Raw genomic sequence first — 21,188 nt, forward strand, 5'->3', positions numbered from 1 at the left:
TTGTTTTATAACCAGTGAAGCATGTTTTATCCAACACTACATAAATAATACTCTGGTTCACTAAATAACATTGTCTGATTCCTAAGTAGTCATTTTCCTTTTTTCTAAAAAATTTTTAGGGTGGAATGGGGGGGGGGGTAAGAGACAGACAGACAGACAGACAGGGAGGGAGGAAGGGAGAATATCTTAAGCAGGCTCCATGCTAAGCATGGAGACTAACGCTAAGGTTAGATCCCACGAGCCTGGGATCACAGCCTGAACTGAAAATCAAGAGTGGCTTAACTGACTGAGCTACCCAGGTGCCCCTAAATAGTCATTTTCTAACATCTAATACTAGGTCTCTTTCTTTCTTTTTTTAATTTCTTTTAATGCTTATTTATCTTTGACAGAGACAGACAGAGCATGAGCAGGGGAGGGGCAGAGAGAGAGAGAGACACAGAATCTGAAGCAGGCTCTGAGCTGTCAGCACGGAGCCCGACGCGGGGCTTGAACTCACACACAGTGAGATCATGACCTGAGCCAAAGTCGGACACTCAACAGACTGAGCCACCCAGGCGCCGCCCCACCAGGTCTCTTTCTCAACAGAGTAGTCCACCTCAGAATCAACTAGGATGCTGGTTAAAAATGCCGACTGGTATCCCCTCCCCACCAGAATTTTTTGGGGTAAGAGGGATATGGAAATTTTCATTTTAAAAAAGCCCCCTAAGTGACTTTTTTTTTTTTAAATCAATCCTGTGTCTTTTTTTTTTTTTAAACGTTTATTTATTTTTGAGACAGAGAGAGACAGAGCATGAACAGGGGAGGGGCAGAGAGAGAGGGAGACACAGAATCTGAAACAGGCTCCAGGCTCTGAGCGGTCAGCACAGAGCCCGACGCGGGGCTCAAACTCACAGACCGTGAGATCATGACCTGAGCCGAAGTCGGATGCTTAACCGACCGAGCCACCCAGGCGCCCCCCTGTGTCTTTATTAATGGGAGTTAGAAAGAGACCATACTCAGCAACCAAGGGGTGAAGTAATGGGCAGAAAGGTGGGGTGGGCTCAGGCTCTGGAGATTCAAGGGCAAAGTGATGGCCTAGGAGGGGCCAAGGAGACCAACCAGTTCTTGGCAGCAGCTGAAGAGATACCCAAGGGTGAGCTTTCAGGCACTGGGGCAATCCGCTGGTTCTGCAGGGGGTGCAGGGTAAATTGGCATGGCCTGGAATTTCCCTGAGGCCACCCTGCTTGGTCTACCTAGATCATCCACTGGTCCTGATCCTGTTCATTGCCTTCTATGTCCACCTCACTGACCTCTCCATCATCAGGTGACTCATTGTAGTTATTCATCTCATCCATGTCCTGCATGTCCTCATCAACCTCTGAGTCCTCTTCACTACCCTCCTCATCTTCATCCTCCTCTTCCTCGTCGTCATAGTGCTCTGAGGCCGGCTTGCTGATAGGTACCAGATTGTCTTTCTCTGCAATGCTCTGGAGCCAGGCCTGATGCTGTTGTTCTTGCTGCTGCAGCTCTGTCTCCTCCAGGCAGGGTCAACCCAGATTAAACCACAGTGTCTCAGTCACACAGGGGAAGAGTGAGGGAGTGAGGAAAACAAGGTGGATATAGCTCCTAGACTGAGGTAAAGGGCCAGGTGACTCCAGCTTTCAGATGTATTTGGTTTTAGTTATTCGGTTAGTTTGATTAGGTGATGGGATGGAGTAGAAGATAGCAGGGAAATAGCTCTTCCTTGTGGGAATCAGACAGACCTGGGTTTGAATCCTGGCTCCACCACTTACTAGCTGTTTGACCTCGGCCAAGTGACTTAACCTCTCTGAGCTTCAGTTTCCTCATGTCTAGTTCTAATTTTGCCCTAATTCATTTGACCAATCCTGGGCCAGCCGCTGTACTGTGAACCTCAGCTTCCCGGCCTGTGTCACTGACACAACACCCATTCTTACAACCAGTAAATATGAGGCAAGAGACCGAAGCTCCAAAAGCCCCCTAAGTGACTTTTAAGCAACCTGAAGTTTGAGAACCACAGGTTCCTAAGTCTGTCCTTCTAACACTGCTATATTAGTATGTAATATGTGGTCATTTAAAAACAATAGATGAATAAAAGTACTGCTTGATAATATACTAATGATAGAGTAATTTAATTTTTAGGTTGCTATAAACTCATCACAAGTCCTAACCTCAGCCATACACTTTTTCAGATGTGGACTGACAAAATCTTGCTTACTGTGTGCTTACCAGCACCAACTAAATGCAGCCTAATGGAAAGTAGTATTGGCAAACTATAACCTCCAGATCCATTGCAAACCCTAATTCAGTAAGCAAAGATACTAATACTCTACAATTCCATCTCCAAAAATACAGATACATGCCCAATAAGGGTTGAGAGTCATGTGGGACTTTTGAGACTTAAGATGCTTTGTGATAGAGATTATAGCACAAAGTTTGGTCTTCTTCCCAAGGACTCTGCAGATAGTAGCTGGCAATTTTGTGGCCCTAGACAGAATGGTTCTAACCATTTGGGGGTAGGGGAAGAGAGGAAAACACTAAGAGTAAACAGAGAACTAAGTGTAGGAAAAAAGTAAAACTTCCTTAAGAAAAAAACCAGAAAAATAACAAAAAAATAGTAGTAATATTGACCAGGTACTTAATAAACAACTAGTTAGTATGATTTCAACGAATGCTCCAGTAATTGGTTTGGCCCTAAATTATGTGCCATGATGATCCAGGTCTGATAAAAACCTGAGATGGGGAGGGAAGCACTAGAATTGATGTAGATTCTGTTATTCTGGATTGGCATGGATAAGGATTTTAAGTTTATTTATTTATTTTGAGAGAGAGAGAAAACACGTGCACTCACGCAAGAACAGGGGAGAGGTGGTAAGAGAGGTAGAGAGGTAGAGAGAGAGAGAGAGAGAGAGAGAGAGAGAGAATCCCAAGCAGGCTCTGCACTGTCAGCACAAAGCCCGATGAGTGGCTTGAACTCATGAAACATGAAATCATGACCTGAGGCGAAATCAAGAGTTGGACGCTTAACTGACTGAGCCACCCAGGCGCCGCTGGATAGGATTTTGTACACAAATGCTTAATGCAAATTTCCTACTTACAGTGCAAACAATTATAATACAAACAATGAACAGTAAGCCATTTGTGTACATAGAATTCCTATCCTAGGGAGCCAAACAGCTCAAAAATAATCTAAAGGTGATAGGTCACACATTCCATCTCATATATCCTTTAAGTACTGGGAAAAGTACTTTTCAATGCATGGATTTTCAAATCCATTGATATTAACAAAGCAACTATGAGATTTGGAAGGGCTTCTTTATGAAACTGACCTGTTATCTAAGCTACAAAAATCTAGGATCATCTCATCCATTGCCCAGTAGTCAATACATGCATACAAAACCTATGTGTACCTAAATCACAACTGATTTCATAGGATTTGATTGGGAGATCAAAGGTGACCAATTCCTCACTGATTTCTGCTTTAGAATAGCCCTACTCATATAGCAGAGTTGAAAATAAACTCTATTCCATTAAAACAAAATTTAAGCAATCATTAGGGAACCTGGAAAGTCTATTTAAAATAATGAATTAAAAAAATACACAATGTCAAAATCACTGAATAACTATTAACATTTAAATATGATTTTAACATTCTTTTTTCTGTAGTTTACTTTTAGTCAAAAAATGATGATAATATTAACTATAATAGAACTCTAAACAATAAAGCTTAAGTAAACTGAATATATCTACTTAGCGGATTATTACATAACCTAAAATATGATTTTGAAAAACTTATGACTGTGAGAAATTTATTTCATAACATGAAATGAAAGTAAGGATCATTCAGAAATATATACAGAATAAGTAGGCCCTCAATTTGCTCACCATTCCAAGTTCAAAAAATAAACTCACAAGTCTTCAGGTATAGTAACAAAAGCAAGGATTAAATAATCTCAGTAAAAAATGTAAAAGGTTGAGAGGAAAAACAATATTAAAACTCTAAAATACTAAATAAATAAATAAATTACTAAGTAACTGCAAAGCTAATATACTGTAAATGCTACATAATAGGTATTTTCCTTACACTTTTATCTTTATGATCTGGCCTATTAAATTTCAAAATGTACAACTGTACTAAGAGAAGACTTTAAATAATTTTTTAAACAGAACAAAAAACACACAGTTCACCTACTTCTCCCATTTCCCTGTCTCTTATAACCACCAATCTTTTGTCCATATTATAACAGAGATCACTGGTTTTTGTCTTTCTCTGACTTATTAGCATAGTGCCCTCAAAGTCAAACCATGTTGTCACAAAAGGCAAAATTTCATTCTCTTTGACCACATGTACCATGTTTTCTTCAACCACTCTTCCACTGATGGATACTTAGGTTGTTTCCATATCTTGGCTACTATAAATAATGCTGCAATGAACATGGGGGTGCATGTATCTTTTTGAATTAGTGTTTTCATTTTCTTCAAATAAATACACAGAAGCAGATCTGCTGAATCATATGGTAGTTTTATTTTTAATTTTCTGATGAACTTCCATACTATTTTCTATAATGGTTTTACCAATTTGCATTCCCACCAACAGTACATGAGGGTTTCTTGCCAACACTTATTATTCCTTGTCCTTTTGTTAACAGTCAGTCTAAAAGGTGTGAGGTAATATCTCACTGTGGTTTTGACTTGCATTTCCCTGATGATTAATGATGTTGGGTATCTATGTTTTCATGTACCTGTTGGCTATCCAAGGTCTTCTTCGGAAAAAATGAATATTCAGATCTTCTGGCATTTTTTAATCAGTTTTTTTTTTTTTTTTTTTTTTGCTATTGAGTTGTAGGAGTTCCTTACGTATTTTGGATATGGCTCCTTATCCATTAATTATCCATGATTTGCCATTATTTTCTCCCATTCAGTAGTATGCCTTTTCATCTTGGTGGCATGGCTTCCTTTGCTGAGCAGAAAGCTTTTTAGCTTGATATAATCCCATTTAGTTTATTTTTGCTTTTGTTTCTTTTGCTTATGGTGTCATTTTCAAAAAATCATCACTGAGACCTATGTCAAGGAGATTACTGCCTATGTTTTCTTCTAGGACAAGACTAAGCTGAGAAGACTGATGACACAGATGGATTATTTGCTTAGAAAAACTCTGATCATATACCAATACCTTCTGTCTGAGCACCATCTTGTGGTCAAACTGTATGCAAACCATAAGCTTACCTTAATACATCAGGGCCATCCAAAAAAGAGAAGATAAAATTCAACAACATTTTAATATATTCCAGAGATGTGAAAACAAGACTCATTTCAAAAGGTATGCATAATATACTCAAAATGGGAAAGATTCTATTCCTGTACTAGTTTAATAGGCATATATTTGCTTATGACTATCTTTTCTGTTACCCTCACTTCTCACATTGGAAAAACTACCAACTACTGCTAGTGATTTCATTTGATACTGTTCTCAGTACTACTGGATGAAATGTATCCAGGCTAGGAGATATACTTATTTAAAATAATTACCTGCTAACACACTGTTCTATCTTCAATTTCAAGTCCTGCTTAACTATGTTTACTTTTGCACATATTGATTTGAACATAAGTTTCCTCGTCATTGACAACAAAGCCAAATATAATTCCCTCAGTGATCAGTGCAACATCCCATACCAAGCTGCCTCCATGTACCTACTGCCCTCCTTGTCACTTCATCCTGACTTAAATATATTTTGAAACAGGCTGGACTTTTATTTATTCAATTTACTGTTTACCATTTTTCCTAATTCTCAGCTCATTTTCTGTTTTAGGAATCTTGACACTGTTCTTATTATGATATACTATTATATTTATAACTGTTTAAAATGTAAGCTTTTTAAAAAGATTCTTATACACCACAAAAATTTATCCACTATGTCTTTTTCTTCCATTTTCACCATTATACTGACAATTTCTTCCTTCAAACTGCCCAGGACTGGCAAGAAAGTTTCCCTTTCAGAGTCTTAAATCATAATTACCTTCAGGTTAAATAAGGCCTGAATAAAGTAACTTTCAATCACTATCTTATTTCATTCATTATTTCAGTAATAAGAATCAGCACCAGCACTGCAAGAACCTAATAGATTATTTCATAGCACATGTTATGGTGGCAAACCCCTCATAAGGCCACTCATCAGCTCTGGATTGAGGCCCTTCACACCTTACACTCATTTCCGAATAAGTTCCCTAAGCTACAGTATCATGAACCTTCCTGTATTTTTACCCTGATTATCACCCTGCTACTGTACTTATTTTCCCCAGTAACTGCCTTCTCCTCTGAATTGGCATCTTGTGCACACCCTTCAACACTTTATCCAAAGTCAATTTTCTTTTTTCAGACACCTCCAAACATTTAATTTTTCTCTTTATTTTCTCATGTTATATATTGTTATATCTCTCCATAAAAAATACTAATCACTGAAATCTAACAGTTACTAACATAGATGTTTAATAAATGTTAAATGTGTATTATTTAATAATCAAAACTAATATTCTAGCAGGTGATATTTTTCCAAAATCATATAATCAACTTTATTTAAAAGTTTTCAAAAATTTACACAACAGTCAATGAGAAAGTTCACTTCTGCTAGTCCTCTACTAGCTATAGGTGCACTCAATCTTACATTTAGTTTAGCAATGCCCAGGGTCAACTGTGAGGGCTTTCCACGTATTCTTTAATGTTCATCAGTTTGTTTATATTTAACTTTTAAAAAGGGGGTGGGACGCTCACTGCCCATGCCTCTATCAGAATCTGCATATATACAGAAGTAACTACCAAAACACTTACCAAGACTGAGGAGTTGAGTGTGTGCAAACTGGCTTTGCATAGTTTATAACAATCAGAATGACCAGATATTCAAAATATCAGAAACAAAGAATTATACCTACCTGGGAGAATTTTTTGACTAAAGTAATAGGTTATATTAATTCAGGCAACAGAAACTAGGCATAGACTGACAAGAACAGCATATAAAGCAGGACACAGTGCTTCCAATTCAAGTGTTCTAAAGTTATGTTATTCAGAATGAGGATAGAAGAGATTTCCTGACTTGAGATTTTTGTAAGTTAAAAATGTGTATTAAGGGGCGCCTGGGTGGCTCAGTCGGTTGGGCGTCCGACTTTGGCTCAGGTCACTATCTCGCGGTATGTGAGTTCGAGCCCCGCGTCCGGCTCTGTGCTGACTGCTCAGAGCCTGGAGCCTGTTTCAGATTCTGTGTCTCTCTCTCTGACCCTCCCCCGTTCATGCTCTGTCTCTCCCTGTCTCAAAAATAAATAAACGTTAAAAAAAAATTTTTTTTAAAATGTGTATTAAAATTTCTAGGATAACCATTAAAGGAAGAGAAACAGATGGAAATTGGACATGAGAAAATATAACCTAATGTAAGATATGAAAGGAATAAATGTCTCCTATTGAGATAGAGAAGCTGAAGGAACTACATTTTAGAAAGGTTCCATTTCTGCTGTTTTTCTACTGGAGCCCCCATTTACTCGTGTTCGATATTTTGCACCTGAGTAAAAACCAGAGACACTAAGTTCCCACTCCAAGGAGGAAACAAGAAAGTTCACCATTCTCTGGGTTTTGTCCTAGGACCCCCAAACACCTGATAACACCTAAGAAGAGTCAGATCCCAAACACGTTCCGGGATGTTAGCTTTTAAAAAGCCTTGGCTGACACTAGCTAGCATAAATACCCTCTACCTTTCATGATTTATAAAACAAAACCTATTACTCACCTGACATTTGCCTCTGATTAGACCCTCCGCTGGATTCCTGAAGGAACACATATCCTGGACCCCTTTACAATATAAACCCCAGGCCCCAAGCAACAAAGACACTCATTCTCCTTTCCTTTCGGAGTCTCACAGACATTCCATCTACTATTCTTTACCTGTCACTTATGCTACTCAGTAAACTCTGCTTTCACTTTCTCCAGCTCCTGTTTGATTTTTATCCTGCACAAAGCCAAGTACCCTTTTGGCTGGTCCTGCAGGAACCCCCTTCTGGATTTTTGGACCACCCTGACTGTATCAGTATGTTTAAAAATTAAGCAACATACCTCTAAATAATTCATGGGGCAAAAATAAGTAAGTAAATAAATAAATAAATAAAGGAAATGTTACAATAATAAAAAAAATTTACATGTTAAAACTTGTGGGATACAGCTAAAGTGATATTTAAGGGAAATTTTACAAACTCAAATACTGATACTATTAACAATAAGCAACCAACTTAAGAAACTAGGGAGAAAAAAATAAACCCAAAGAAAGTAGAAGAGAAAAAAATAATCATGGTAAGAGGAGAAAGGGGAAAAGATAAAAGGAGAATTGTCTATGTCACTAATAGCCAACCGATTTTTTCTTCTTTGTATCTCTCATTTAGTCTCCCAAGGGAAGATCAGACTGCTCCTTACCAAACAAAATCTGTAATTTATATGCAGGCTATCCACACATTTATATTTATAGATGTACATGAACGTGTGTATTATGTAGGTATATGTGTGTATGAAAACAAGGAGGGTGGGGATAGCAGCACATGGGGGAAGAATACAAGATTTAAAAAGATTTTTTTTAATGTTTATTTTTATTTTTAAGAGGTGGGGGAGGGGCAGAGAGAGAGAGAGAAGGAGACACAGAATCTGAAGCAGCTCTCAGCACAGGAGCCCAATGTGGGGCTAGAATGCACAAACTGTGAGACCATGACCTGAGCTGAAGTCAGAGGCTTAACCGACTGAGCCACCCAGGTGCCCCAAGAACACAAGAGTTTTTAAAAAGAGATGAATCTTTGACAAGACCATCTTTTGGCAAGAATGATCAAGGGGGAAAAAAACAAAACAAGGCACAAGTAATTACTAGGAATGAAAAAGGAGCCACACTTAAATATGCTATAGACAAAAAAAAAAAAAAAAAAACCTCATAGGGTATTAATAATATTTTGAAATAAATATGAAATGGACAAATTCCTAGAAAAAAAATAACCTAGCAAAACTATCAATAGAAAATCTAAATGATACTACAACAATTAAAATTTTTAACCAGTAATACAAAATCATCCCTCAAAGAAAATTATAAAACAGAAGATTTTTACTAGGAAAAAAATTATCCTTATTCACAATACATAAAATCAACAAATGATTAGTATCCAGAATATATAAAGAACTTATACAAATCATTAGAAAGGACAACCCAAGACCATATAAATAGGCAAAAATCTTGAGAGTTTATGTATCACAGAAGAGAAAACCTAAATGACCGATATTTTCAACCTTATTATCAAACAGAGAAATGAACATTAAAGTCACAATGAGATACTATTCCAAGCCCAAAATATGGCAAAAATAATAACACCACGCATTGATGAGAATATGGATCATTTAAAACTCAAATATTGCTGCTGAAAAGGTAAAATATACAACCACTTGGAAAATAATCTGGTGTTACCCACGAAGATATTTATACATAACCTATGTTTTTTATAGCATGTTAATAAAAGAAAACTCTAGAGCAGTAAAAATAATCTTAGGAATATAATATTGAGCAAAAGAAGTCAAGTTGAGATTATATACAGTATACGCTACTTATATAAAATTTAAGATTGGCAAAATAAACAATATATTGATTAGAAATCTAAATATGTGGTAGAGCTTTATAAGAAACTAGGATTGTGGTTATTTCTGAGGGGAGTTAATGCCAGTATTAATGCTCTTTGTCTATAACATTTAAAACATATACTAACATTTAAAACAAATTTTTAAAATATTCCAATGAGTAATATTTGAAACATAAGTTATTTCCTTTGTGGGAATTTTTAGGCTTAGAATCACTGAATAAATTCTTTTAATAAAATATATCTTTAAAAGTGTTTTTAGAATGCTAATAAATATTATAAAATTCTTATAACTAAGAAACCAGAAATAAGAGGTAAAAATTCTACATAAAAGAATAGTTCTTTCTGAGCATTAGCTATACAAGTAACAAAAGTAATATATAATTCATAGCAACAAAATAAAGTCATCATCTTACCTTTATTGGTGAAATATGAGAATGGGAAACAAATCCATGGACATTCTCAATTTCTGACAGGTTCTTCTCTGAGACATGAACTAATTCCGGACCTATCACCTCATTAGTGATTTGTGGGGATATGTGCTCTTGAGGAGGAGTATCTTCATCCTGATACCGGTATTTCTGTAAAAAAAATTATTAAATATGAAAAAGCCCTGAAAGGCAAAGTGAGTTCAATTTGAATCATGGTTTCATAACTAACCAAATACTCAATAATATTTAACTGTATGAAAAGTGTACTGTATGGTTTAATGCAGAAAGTCTGAGAGAAATAGGCCTCCATTTTAAAGTCATTCCAAATTTTAATAAAATTATTTGATTAAAAATAATTCAGATTCTGGGGCGCCTGGGTGGCTCAGTTGGTTAAGTGTCCGACTTCAGCTCAGGTCACGATCTCACAGACCGTGAGTTCGAGCCCCGCGTCGGGCTCTGGGCTGATGGCTCAGAGTCTGGAGCCTGCTTCCGATTCTGTGTCTCCCTCTCTGTCTGCCCCTCCCCCGTTCATGCTCTGTCTCTCTCTGTCTCAAAAATAAACGTAAAAAAAAAAAAAAAAAAAATTCAGATTCTGGGAAGATGGGTGAATAGGAAGCACAAAGAATTTGTCTTTCCGGGGCGCCTGGGTGGCGCAGTCGGCTAAGCGTCCGACTTCAGCCAGGTCACGATCTCGCGGTCCGTGAGTTCGAGCCCCGCGTCAGGCTCTGGGCTGATGGCTCAGAGCCTGGAGCCTGTTTCCGATTCTGTGTCTCCCTCTCTCTCTGCCCCTCCCCCGTTCATGCTCTGTCTCTCTCTGTGCCAAAAATAAATAAAAAACGTTGAAAAAAAAAAAAAAGAATTTGTCTTTCCACTTAGACAACAATTACACATGCAGAAACTGTCTGATGTAACTATTCTGGAACTCTGGAATCTGTTGAAGTCTTGCAACTACCAGGGGAAAACATGGGATGGTAAACTGTGATTAATTTAGGTTAAATTTACCACCTCAATTCATCACAGTACTGGAAGTTGCACCCAGAGCAATTAGGCAAGAAAAAAAAATAAAAGGCACCCAAATTGGAAAGAAGAAGTAAAATGATCTCTGTCTGCAGATGATATAATGTTATATGTAGAAAACCCTAAAGACTCAGCAAAAAAGCTGTTAGAGCTAATGAATTCAGCAAAGTAGCTGGATACAAAGTCAACACAAAATTCAGTTGCATTTCTATATATAATCTAAAAAGAAAATTACAAAAACAGTTCCATTTACAATAGCATCAAAAAGAATAAAATACTTGGGAATAAACTTTACTTGTACAATGAAAACTATAAAATACTGCTGAAAGAAATTAAAGATGACAGAAAAAAAATGGAAACACATCCTGTGTTTATAGATTGGAAGACTTAGTATTATTAAGATGTCAATATTACCCAAAGCAATTTACAATCTCTGTCAAAATCCCAATGACATTTTTTTGCAGAAAGAGAAAAACCCATTCTAAAATTCATGTGGAATCTCAAGGAACCTGAACTGCCAAAATAATCATGAAAAAGAATAAAGCTGGAGGACTCACACTTCCTCATTTCAAAACTTACTATGAAGCTACAGTATTCAAAACAGTTTGGTACTGGCATAAATACAAATGTACAGACCAATGGAACAGAATAAAAGTCCAGAAGTAAACCTTCACATAAATGATCAAATTATTTTCAACAAGGGTGCCAAGACTATTCAATAGGGAAAAGATCATCTTTTCAACAAGCGGTACAAGCGGTAATTCCACTTCTAGAAACTAATCTTAGATATAACATCAGTGAATCACAAACATGTGCATTGTAAAATATATAAAAAATCCCTTTAACTATGAATTTGACTGCTGAAAGTTATTGCACAACCTCCAACATCACCACTTTAAATAACATGCTTCTATGAAATGGTAATTGCATGGAAAACAATCAGATTCACATCAATATTTGCCAGTTCATTTAGCATGATAGAAGAAATGTTTTTACATGTAAACCTCAAATTATTTTCAAAACCAGTGAAAAGAACTCTCTAACTTTATCCTGAGTAAGGCTGAAGTTATAAATATACTTTAACAAAGTTTAACATATTTTAACAGTGTTTAAATTTTTTTAACATTTATTTATTTATGACAGACAGAGAGAGAATGGGGGGGGGGGGGTAGGGCAGAGAGAAAAGGAGACATAGAATCTGAAGCAGGTCCAGGCTCTCAGCTGTCAGTCAGCACAGAGCCCAATGCAGGGCTCGAACTCACAGCCTGCAAGATCATGACCTGAGCCAAAGTCAGACGCTTAACTGACTGAGCCACCCAGGCACCCCAACACAGTTTAATTGCTCAATTGGGCAGAAACAAAATCTAAGTACTTCTATATCTTAATAGGAGATACAATTATACGGAAGGAAACTTGATTATCATCTTCTCTTTTTTTTCCTTCTCCCCAGGCTCTCCCTCATAATCATCTTTTCATACTTAACGGGTACTCCAAAACTTAATATGTACTTGGGAGAGAGTACATGCAGAAAGATGTTCACTACAGTATAGTTTGGAATGAAGAAAAATTGGAAACAAGCTTCTTATCAATAAAACAACAAAAGGTAAATAAATATTGGTACAGTCATTCTACAAAAATTATGTAGATATTAAAATGGGTAAAAATCTACTTATTTTAATAGGAAAAGCTGAAGACATGGATTAATGAATGAGAAAAGCATGTTTTGAAGCTAACAAACACAGTTTGAACATTTTAAAGCAAAGCAATTCTACACTTATGTATGTGTATGTATGTATAATCATATGTATATGCATATGCAATGTGTATATGTGTGTATATATATATACATATATATATATATCTTCATGTGTATATGTCTCTGTGTGTATGTCTGTGAATGTGTGTATATATTGAGATGATACCATGCACATTTTCAGATCACAATGCTATGAAACTTGAAATCAACCACAGGAAAAAGTTTGGGAGACCTCCAAATACATGGAGGTTAAAGAACATCTTACTAAAGAATGAATGAGTCAACAGGCAATTAAAGAAGAAATTGAATAAAAATAATAAAAAAAAAAAACACCAAAAAATCCCATACAGATCAATGAAACAAAGAGCTGGTTTTTCAAAAAAAATAAACAAAATTGATAACCCTCTAGCCAGACTTCTCAAAAAGAAAAGAGAGAGGACCCAAATAGATAAAATCATGAATGAAAATGGAATTATTACAACCAGTCCCTCAGAAATACAAGCAATTATCAGAGAATACTATGAAAAATTACATGCCAACAAACTGGACAACCTGGAAGAAATGGACACTTTCCTAGACACGTACATACTATCAAAACTCAAAAGGGAAGAAACAGAAAATTTAACAGACCTATCACTAGTGAAGAAATTGAATCAGTTACCAAAAATCTCCCAACAAACAAGAGTCCTGGACTGGATGGCTTCCCAGGGGAATTCTACCAGACATTTAAAGCAGAGTTAATACCTACCCTTCTCAAGCTGTTCCAAAAAATAGAAACGGAAGGAAAACTTCCTGACTTATTCTATGAAGCCAGCATTACCTTGATTCCCAAACCACACAGAGACCCCACAAAAAAAGGAGAATTACAGGTCAATATCCCTGATGAACATGGATGCAAAAATTCTCAACAAGATACTAGCAAATTGAATTCAACAACATATTAAAATAATTATTCACCATGATCAAGTGGGATTCATTCCTGGGCTGTAGGGCTGGGTCGATATTTGCAAACCAATCAATGTGATACATCAATGTGAGGCTGAAGTTATAAATATACTTTAACAAAGTTAAAAGATCATATGATCATATGATCAAAAGATCATATGACCATATGATCAAAAGATCATATGACGGGATCATATGATCAAAAGATCATATGACGGGATCATATGATCAAAAGATCATATGACGGGATCATATGATCCCGTCAATAGATGTAGAAAAAGCATTTGACAAAATACAGCATCCCTTCTTAATAAAAACCCTCAAGAAAGTTGGGATAGAAGGAGCATACCTAAACATCATAAAAGTCATATATGAAGAGCCCATAGCTAATATCATCCTCAATGGGGAAAAACTGAGAAGTTTCCCCCTGAGATCAGGAACACAACAGGGATTTCCACTCTCACCGCTGTTGTTTAACATAATGTTGGAAGTCCTAGCATCAGCAATCAGACAACAAAATGAAATAAAGGCATCAAAATTGGCCAAGAAGAAGTTAAACTTTCACTTTTTGCAGAAGACGTGATACTCTACACAGAAAACCCGAAAGATTCCACCAAAAGTCTGCTAGAACTGATACAAGAATTCAGCAAAGTCGCAGAGTACAAAATCAAGGTACAGAAATCGGTTGCATTTCTATACATCAATAATGAAGCAAAAGAAAGAGAAATCAAGAAATTGATCCCATTTATAATTGCACCAAGAACCATAAAATACCTAGGAATAAGCCTAACCAAAGATATAAAAGATCTGTATGCTGAAAACTATAGAAAACTTATGAAGGAAATTGAAGAAGACACAAAGAAACAGAAAAACATTCCATGCTCACGGATTGGAAGAATAAATATTGTTAAAATGTCAATACTACCCAAAGCAATCTACACATTCAATGCAATCCCAATCAAAATTGCACCAGCATTCTTCTCCAAGCTAGAACAAACAATCCTAAAATTTGTATGGAACCACAAAAGACCCCAAATAGCCAAAGTAATATTGAAAAAGAAAACCACAGCAGGAGGCATCACAATCCTAGACTTTAGCTTCTACTACAAAGCTGTAATAATCAAGAAAGCATGGTATTGGCACAAAAACAGACACATAGACCAATGGAATAGAGAACTCAGAATTGGACCCACAAATGTATGGCCAACTAATCTCTGACAAAGCAGGAAAGAGTATCCAATGGAAAAAAGACCATCTCTTTAGCAAATGATGCTGGGAGAACTGGACAGCAACATGCAGAAGAATGAAACTAGACCACTTTCTTATATCACACACAAAAATAAAATGGATGAAAGACCTAAACATGAGACAGGAAACCATCAAAACCCTAGAGGAGAAATCAGGCAACAACCTCTTTGACCCCAGCCACAGCAATTTCTTGCTCGACACATCTCCAAAGGCAAGGGAATTAAAAGCAAAAATGAACTACTGGGACCTCATCCAAATAAAAAGCTTCTGCACTGCAAAGGAAACAATCAACAAAACTAAAAGGCAACCGACAGAATGGGAGATATTTGCAAATGACATATTGGATAAAGGGTTAGTATCCAAAAATCTATAAAGAACTTACCAAACTCAACACCCAAAAAATAAATAATCCAGTGAAGAAATGGGCAGAGACATGAATAGACACTTTTCCAAAGAAGACATCCAGATGGCCAACAGACATGTGAAAAGATGCTCAACATCACTCACTATCAGGGAAGTACAAACCAAAACCACACTGAGATACCACCTCACACCAGTCAGAGTGGCTAAAGTTAACAACTTAGGAAACAACAGATGCTGGCGAGGATGTGGAGAAACAGGAACCCTCTTGCACTGTTGGTGGGAATGCAAGCTGGTTACAGCTGCTCTGGAAAACATTGTGGAGGTTCCTCAAAAAATTAAAAATAGAACTACCCTATGACCCAGCAATAGCACTACTAGGAATTTATCCAAGCATACAGGAGTGCTGATTCATAGGGCATATGTACACCAATGTTTATAGCAGCGCTTTCAATAATAGCCAAATTATGGAAAGAGTCTAAATGTCCATCAACTGACGAACGGATAAAGAAGATGTGGTTGATATATACAATGGAATACTACTTGGCAATGAGAAAGAATGACATCATGTCATTTGCAGCAATGTGTATAGAACTGGAAGGTATTATGCTAAGTAAAATAAGTCAGTCAGAGAAAGACAGGTATCATATGTTTTCACTCATATGTGATCTTGAGAAACTTAACAGAAGACCATGGGGGAAGGGAAGGGTTTGAAAAAAACACAGTTACAAACAGAGAAGGAGGGAGGCAAACCATAGGAGACTCTTAAATACAGAGAACAAACTGAGGGTGGATGGGGAGGTGGGGGAGAGAGGAAAACAGGTAATGGGCATTGAGGAGGGCACTTGTTGGGATGAGCACTAGGTGTTGTATATAAGCGATGAACCACAAGAATCTACCCGCAAAAGCAAGAGCACACTTTACACACTGTATGTTAGCCAATTTGACAAATTATATTAAAAATAAAAAATACATTAAAAAATAATAAACTGGGGTTTCCCAGTAAAAATCACTCTATACTCATGGAACCATTCAATGTGGTCCTCTGGCTTCTGTATTTCCTGCAAAGTGGCAGCTAAATGCAATAACCTGATCAGTCTCATGTTTAATCCTTTTGGCAAGACTACAGTTGGTACTGTGTCCTCTTATTAAGAAGCACATAATGTCTGGTTATGTCTTTTTGTGATGTTAGCAGGCCTTGATATTCAATGCCTAAATCAATTCATTCACTGGGGGCTGCAAAATGGTAACAATCTAATTCTACTATTTCATTTTCATGTATTAAATGGTATACATATATAAAAAATATTTCCCTTCACCTACTACTTAGTTACCTATTGGTATGGTTCACACATGAACTTACCAGTTTTAAAGACAGATTAAAAAAAATAAAACTGGTTCCCTATCACCCTCTTAAAGCAATGAAGAGGTTTTTAGATATTATTGAATGCACTACTGGTCAAAATTGCATTTGGCTTTTTTTCAGCAAATGACAGGCTGATCCTAATATTCAGATGGGGTTGCATAAGACCCAGAATAGTTAAAACAATCTTTACACAGAAAAGCAAAGTAGAGGACCCACGCATCCCCATTTCAAGACAATCTACAAAGTCAAGATGGTGATACTGGTGTAAGGATAGACATGTATCAAGGGAGCAGAATTAAAAGTGGAGAAACATACCACTATGTTTATAGTCAACATGGGTGCCAAGAGAATTTAATGGGGGAAAGAACAGTCGTTTCAACAAATGATGCTGAAACAACTGGAAGGAAAGTAATTAAATAAGACCTCTAACACTATGTACAAAAACTAATTCAAAATGGATCAAGACCTAAATATAAGAGCTAAAACATAAAACTCCTAGAAGAAAACATAAGTATACATCTTTATAACCTTGGATTCGGCAATGTTTCCTACTTACAATATCTAAATCACAAGAAACCAAAGGAAAAAAAACAGGTAAATTTGATTCAATATAAATGAAAAACTTTTGTTCACCAAAGAGCACTATCAAAAAAGTGAAAACCCACAGTATGGGTGAAAATATTTGCACATCATTTTTTGGTAACACTATCTAGAATACATAGTGTATCTGATAAGTCTCCTGAATACATAATGAATCCTTACAGCTCAACAATAAAAAGACAACTCAATTTTAAAATGGGCAAAGGATTTAAACAGACACTTCTCCAAAGATATATAAATAGCCAGTAAGTACACACAAAAAAAGCTCAACCATCATTTGTTATTACAAAAATGCAAACCAAAACCACAATGAGTTATCACTTCATATCTACTAGGATGGTCATAATAAAAAAGACTGAAAATATAATACATTTTGGTGAGGATATGGAGAAATGAGAATCCTCAGTGCTGGGCAGGGAGAGGGAGGAGGAATAAAATAGTATAGCCATTCCAGAAAACAGTTTGGCAGTTCCTCAAAAGGTAAAAAGAGTTACCATGTGACTGAGTAATTTCACTCTTACTATACTATCCAAGAGAACTGCAAAGGTGCACCCACACAAAAACTTGTACACCAATATTCATAGTATTATTATTCATAACAGCCCCAAAGTGGAAACAACCCAAATGTCTATCAATTTATAAATGGATAAACAAAATGTGGTATATTCATACAATGGAATATTATTCATATTTACATATCCTACAACATGAAACTTTGAAAGTACACTAAGTGAAAAAAGCTGGAAACAAAAACCATAGGCTGTATAACTCCGTTTATATGAGACGTTCAGAATAGGCAAGTTCATAGAACTTGATAAGTGATTTTCAAAGACTGGGAGAGGATGAAATAGGAACAAACTGCTGGTAGGTACAGAGTTTTTTTTTCGGTGATGAAAATGTTCTGAAGTTAGTAATGATGGCTATACAACCTTGTGCACAAAACTATACACTTTAAAGGGGTGAATGTTATGGTATGTGAATAGATTAATTTTAAAACTATTATTAAAATGTCATTAGGGGCACCTGGGTGGCTCAGTCATTTAAGCATCTGACGTCGGCTCTGGTCAGGATCTTGTGGTTTGTGATTTTGAGCCCCACAATCAGGCTCCACGCTGACAGTGCGGAGCCTGCTTGGAATTCTTTCTCCTTCTCTCTCCACCCCTCTATCACTTGCTCTCTCTCAAAATATATAAACTTTAAAATAAAATGCTATTATAAATGGATGGATTACACCTACTTGACTGGCTTTAATCCACTGCAAATATCTTTTCTTATCTCTAGCCAGTAAAAATCTCTTCTTCATCTCAGAGTTGCCTTTTAAAGAAGCTTAATACAACAAAATATAGCTACCAAAAGGAGAATTCTATTTTTTACTAATGATTGAAAACAGGGACCCTAGAGTTACAATTATTACTTGAGAAAGTATTTCCAAGTAGCTTTCCAGCCCACCATTACATTGTGTAATATTCGTCTGTATTTCTTATTATCTAAAGATTGATCTCAACCAATTACCGAAAAATGTTTAACATTAAAATTTCATATAAAACCAGTTTGCTAATACAGAAGAATGCATAAAACTGAGCCAAGTGGTCCAAGTCTAACTTACTTAACACTTGTACTAGAAAAGAATTACAAAATGGGGATGATAAGAGCATAAAGGAGGAAGAAGATTTAAAAATGACTGTAGTAAGAACATTTCTAAGTACCCATTTAGAAATTTCCTCATTTGTTTTTATGTTTTTAAAGCTGGTATCTTTAGTATCAAACCTTCCATTGCTCTTAATCTTGATTAACAATACTGGCAACATTATTTTAATTACTGACAACTGTCACTTAAAAGCTATTTTAATTTGCAATGTAACTATGTTACTACTTCACTGCAGTTATGTATTTTCCAGAACTGTTTCTTAATAAAGTTTTCTGATAATGGAAACCATGCAGATATTCAAATCTATTAGAAAATTGACAATCATTGAAATGAAGAAATGAAGTAAATAGTGAATAGTGAAGTAAAACACTATTTTACTAGTATAAAGTTCTTAAATTAATGTTGACCAGAATTAAACATAATTGTCAGTTTGTAAATATCTCCTTACCTACCTCTCAACCTATAAATACTTGGTCTTCCAGTAATAAACTAAAAAGAAATATTTTACACCACATACATTTTACTAGCATTGTTCCACGTACTCCCAACATACTTGTTGTAAGAAAGCAATAAATAAAACATCAACTTAAGAGCAGTGGTACAGTTTAATGTGAATTTCTAAAACAGGTGAATATTGTATGTTGAGGAATGCACAGACAGAATCACCGACAGTTTGGAACCTAATTTCCAAATTTCAATAAAAACAGAGGTGCTGGGTATGGTACTGTGGGTGTCTATAAATATGGGGATAAATAAAACTTAGACGTTGATATATATATTTTAAATGTTTCTTAAAATTCAATGGTAAAGACTTGTATAGAAAGAGAACTCAAAAAACCATTAGGAAAGAGAAGAAATTTAAAAAAGAAAGAAAAAGTTTTTTAACTAATAGAAATTAGGAAATGGCAGGAAAGAGTTAAAATACATGCAGGAAAACTATGATAAATACAAAATAAGATGAAAGAAATTAAAAATGAATGATCACAATAAATGTAAACATATTATAAGTACATTGAAATTCTATCAAGAAAATAGCTCATTCTTGCATTCCTGAGGACGATGAAAAGCTTCCAAATTCATTAGACAATCAGATTATAGAACCTTAAAAAACAAGAAACTAATCTTACTTCAAATATGAAGACAAAAATGTTCTGGAAGGAAAAACATGGTTCATGTATTCATGGCTTTTTTAACCATATGAACAGATCAAAGAAAAACCGAGTTCATGAGATCATCTCAGTGGATGCTTAAAGAACATCTAAGTATCTGCCACAATGTTAAACTCATTCCTAATAGAGTGGGGGCGATAGCTCTTATTAATATAGACATAAAAAAATCAAGAGTCAGATGCCTAGCCAACTGAGCCACCCAGGTGCCCAGCAATCATCATATTTAGTGATGCAACATTAAAAGCATTTCTATAAAGTGAAAATCAAGGCAGTATCATTTCTTCACATTTTTCTTCCTAGCATTTCTAAATAAGCTAAAAGCAAAAAACAAAAAAAAAAAAAAACAAAAAACAGATATAACTGCCTAAAACCACCCCTTAAAATTGTAAAAACAATTTCAAAGGAGTGTGAGCATTTTTTTCAGAGGAGATGTTCAGAGTTTTAATTAGTTTCTCAAAGAATTTGGGATAATTAGTTTAAGTAAGTTTGGGAGGGGCAGGGGAGTAAGTGCCAAGAACTGCTGTACTGGTTTCAAAATGACCTAGAATAATCACTTTTAGATATGTTATAGAAATGACAGAAGACTTTAAGGTGGGATAGAGAAAGTATGTGTATGTAATACTGTGTATAAGAAATTCAGTAATTCTTATGTAATGATACAAGGTATTACAAATGGCAAAAAGGTAAAATCCAATAGTCATAGTTCTAGTCCTAACTTCCACTTTGCTCTATTAAATTAGGACTATAAAGAACAGAAACCTGAATTTTTAAATGATTGGTTCTATAACAAAATAATAGAAAAAAGGCATATTTTTCTTATTTAAATTTTTTGTTTAAAATATTTTGATGTTTACTTATTTTTAAGAGAGAGAAAGAGACAGAGTGTGAAACAGAGGTGGGGCAGAGAGAGAGGAAGACACAGAATCTGAAACAGGCTCCAGGCTCTGAGCTGTCAGTACAGAGCCTGACACAGGGCTTGAACTCATGAATCATGAGATCATGACCTGAC

General features: G+C 35.8%; 1 protein-coding gene and 1 pseudogene across 8 annotated transcripts in view; both read right to left on the minus strand.

Annotated features, from left to right (window-relative positions):
- The window catches only part of DLG1 (discs large MAGUK scaffold protein 1), a 272,975-nt gene that overhangs the window by 146,458 nt on the left and 105,329 nt on the right, over window positions 1-21,188 (minus strand). For all 8 annotated transcript variants that reach the window (XM_042956289.1, XM_042956288.1, XM_042956292.1 and 5 more), the window contains exon 5: window positions 10,056-10,220. In XM_042956289.1, the coding sequence (XP_042812223.1) occupies window positions 10,056-10,220 (165 nt within the window). The remainder of the gene's footprint in view (window positions 1-10,055; window positions 10,221-21,188) is intronic.
- LOC102950705 lies at window positions 917-1,640 on the minus strand (annotated as a pseudogene).

This window comes from Panthera tigris, chromosome C2, assembly GCF_018350195.1.
Source record: "Panthera tigris isolate Pti1 chromosome C2, P.tigris_Pti1_mat1.1, whole genome shotgun sequence".
Taxonomy (NCBI): domain Eukaryota; kingdom Metazoa; phylum Chordata; class Mammalia; order Carnivora; family Felidae; genus Panthera; species Panthera tigris.